The 1643-nt window shown below is 42.2% G+C and overlaps 1 protein-coding gene across 1 annotated transcript in view; it reads right to left on the minus strand.

The window, feature by feature from the left end:
- hectd2 (HECT domain containing 2) overlaps window positions 1-1643 on the minus strand; it is a gene marked incomplete at its 5' end in the record, with an annotated part of 39594 nt that overhangs the window by 3577 nt on the left and 34374 nt on the right. Inside the window, one exon of the mRNA XM_035663056.1 lies at window positions 992-1135. Within this exon, the coding sequence (XP_035518949.1) occupies window positions 992-1135 (144 nt within the window). The remainder of the gene's footprint in view (window positions 1-991; window positions 1136-1643) is intronic.

Below are 1643 nucleotides of genomic sequence, written 5' to 3' on the forward strand. Positions count from 1 at the left end.
CACTGAGGAGGATCTATTGTTAGAAAATGGAATATAATATTCATAAGTATGTTTTCATTAGTGTATAATCACCTGAAAATAAAAATCATTATGTTTTTGTTTCCTTAGAATGAGCCGTTTTTATCTACAGATGGCACGGGTCGCCTTCTGTTGAGGCTGCACTGTTGAACAGTAGCCCTGAAGGAATAACCCAAAAACTGGCTCTACAAAGGGCCTTTCATGCTTTTTGCGTGTTTTGTGGCCACCACAGTTTCTCCCTCACACTTGGAAAGGGAGGATGAAGTAAGTGTGTTGGAATCTGCAACTACACCGCCAGATGCAAATAAACCCTACACACTGGTCCTTTAAATAAACAGTCAAATTCCATGTACTTATTCACCAATAAAGTTACATCTGATCCTGAAAACATGTTCAAAATAACACCTTTGCATATTAAGTCAAACATTCTTGTACATTTCTTACAGCCAGTTTACTTAAAATGTGGAGAAACCGGTAAATCCTTAACTGATCTCGCACATACAAATCACTGAAACTATCTGACCAACAGTGTGTGTCTGTGTGTAAAAGATCAGCAGTGGGGCAGCTAGTCCATTCTCTGATCTAGATTCAAGGTTTCTATAAGTTTAAAGTTCAGCAGTGTGTCTTATCTCCTGCAGCTCAGTTCACACCCAGAACACAAGAGAGGGAGCATTACACTGTTAATACTTCACCAGCAGTATCTACATTTCAGTTTAAACACTCCAGATAGTCAAATCAGAAAGTGAGGAGACAGAGTTAGTTGAGTCAGTGAAGGTTGTTGTGGTGGTGCGGGTCAGATATTAAAAGGCCAAGCTTCTCTCTCTCATTATGTTGGTTCAGTATAGAAAGGTCTATGTTTGGTTCTGGGAGAATTTGCAGCAAGTGCAGATGTTCAGTGTCTCTCAGGATCACTGTGTCGACAAGTTTTCAATGACCGAGTTCTGGTCTCAGTCTGATCCGTTTTTGGACCTACCAGTCAGTTGGAACATCGATCTTAGAGATTTTGAAGTTGAGGTCGGCCATTCCTCCGACAGGAACGCGGTCACTTCCTGTGGCGAAGTGGAGGAGCTTCTTCTGCAGCTCCAGAGGGAAGGCCAGCACCACGTCCCAGAAGCACCTGGTGCAACACAAAAATAAACTCGAGCATGAATGAGACAGATACGTTTTAGTCTACTGTACACAGCACTGCTGTGCTGTTATGTCTGTTATTACTTTGACTGGAAATTATGTGTTGCCTAGAACCAGTAAGACATCGCTACATAAAAGGCCTCAGTGGGACCAGGACGAGAGCTGGAATTTAATTTCCAAACAATGTGCCTTTTGAAAGCATTAGATAAATAATGGATACATTTGGAGATTGCACTGTGACCAAGGACAACGAAAGCTTTCCACAACTGGGATGTTTGTATGCAAATACTTTCTAAAATGATAGGCTGAGAAATAAACAGGCGACAGACAGACAGTATTGAGGTTGTGTAAGAGGCCTGCAGCTGCTTGTTGTCAGCTGTCAGCACCGTGCTGAGTTACATTATCTGTGGCTGATAAGTGTTGGCTCGTTTTCCTTCCCTACTGCTGGAAACAAAAGGACTGAAGGACATCTCTATGTGTGTCTGTGTCTGTGTGTG

The sequence above is a fragment of the Morone saxatilis genome, unplaced genomic scaffold (assembly GCF_004916995.1).
Source record: "Morone saxatilis isolate NCDOM2014 unplaced genomic scaffold, NCSU_SB_2.0 Contig19, whole genome shotgun sequence".
Classification (NCBI taxonomy): domain Eukaryota; kingdom Metazoa; phylum Chordata; class Actinopteri; family Moronidae; genus Morone; species Morone saxatilis.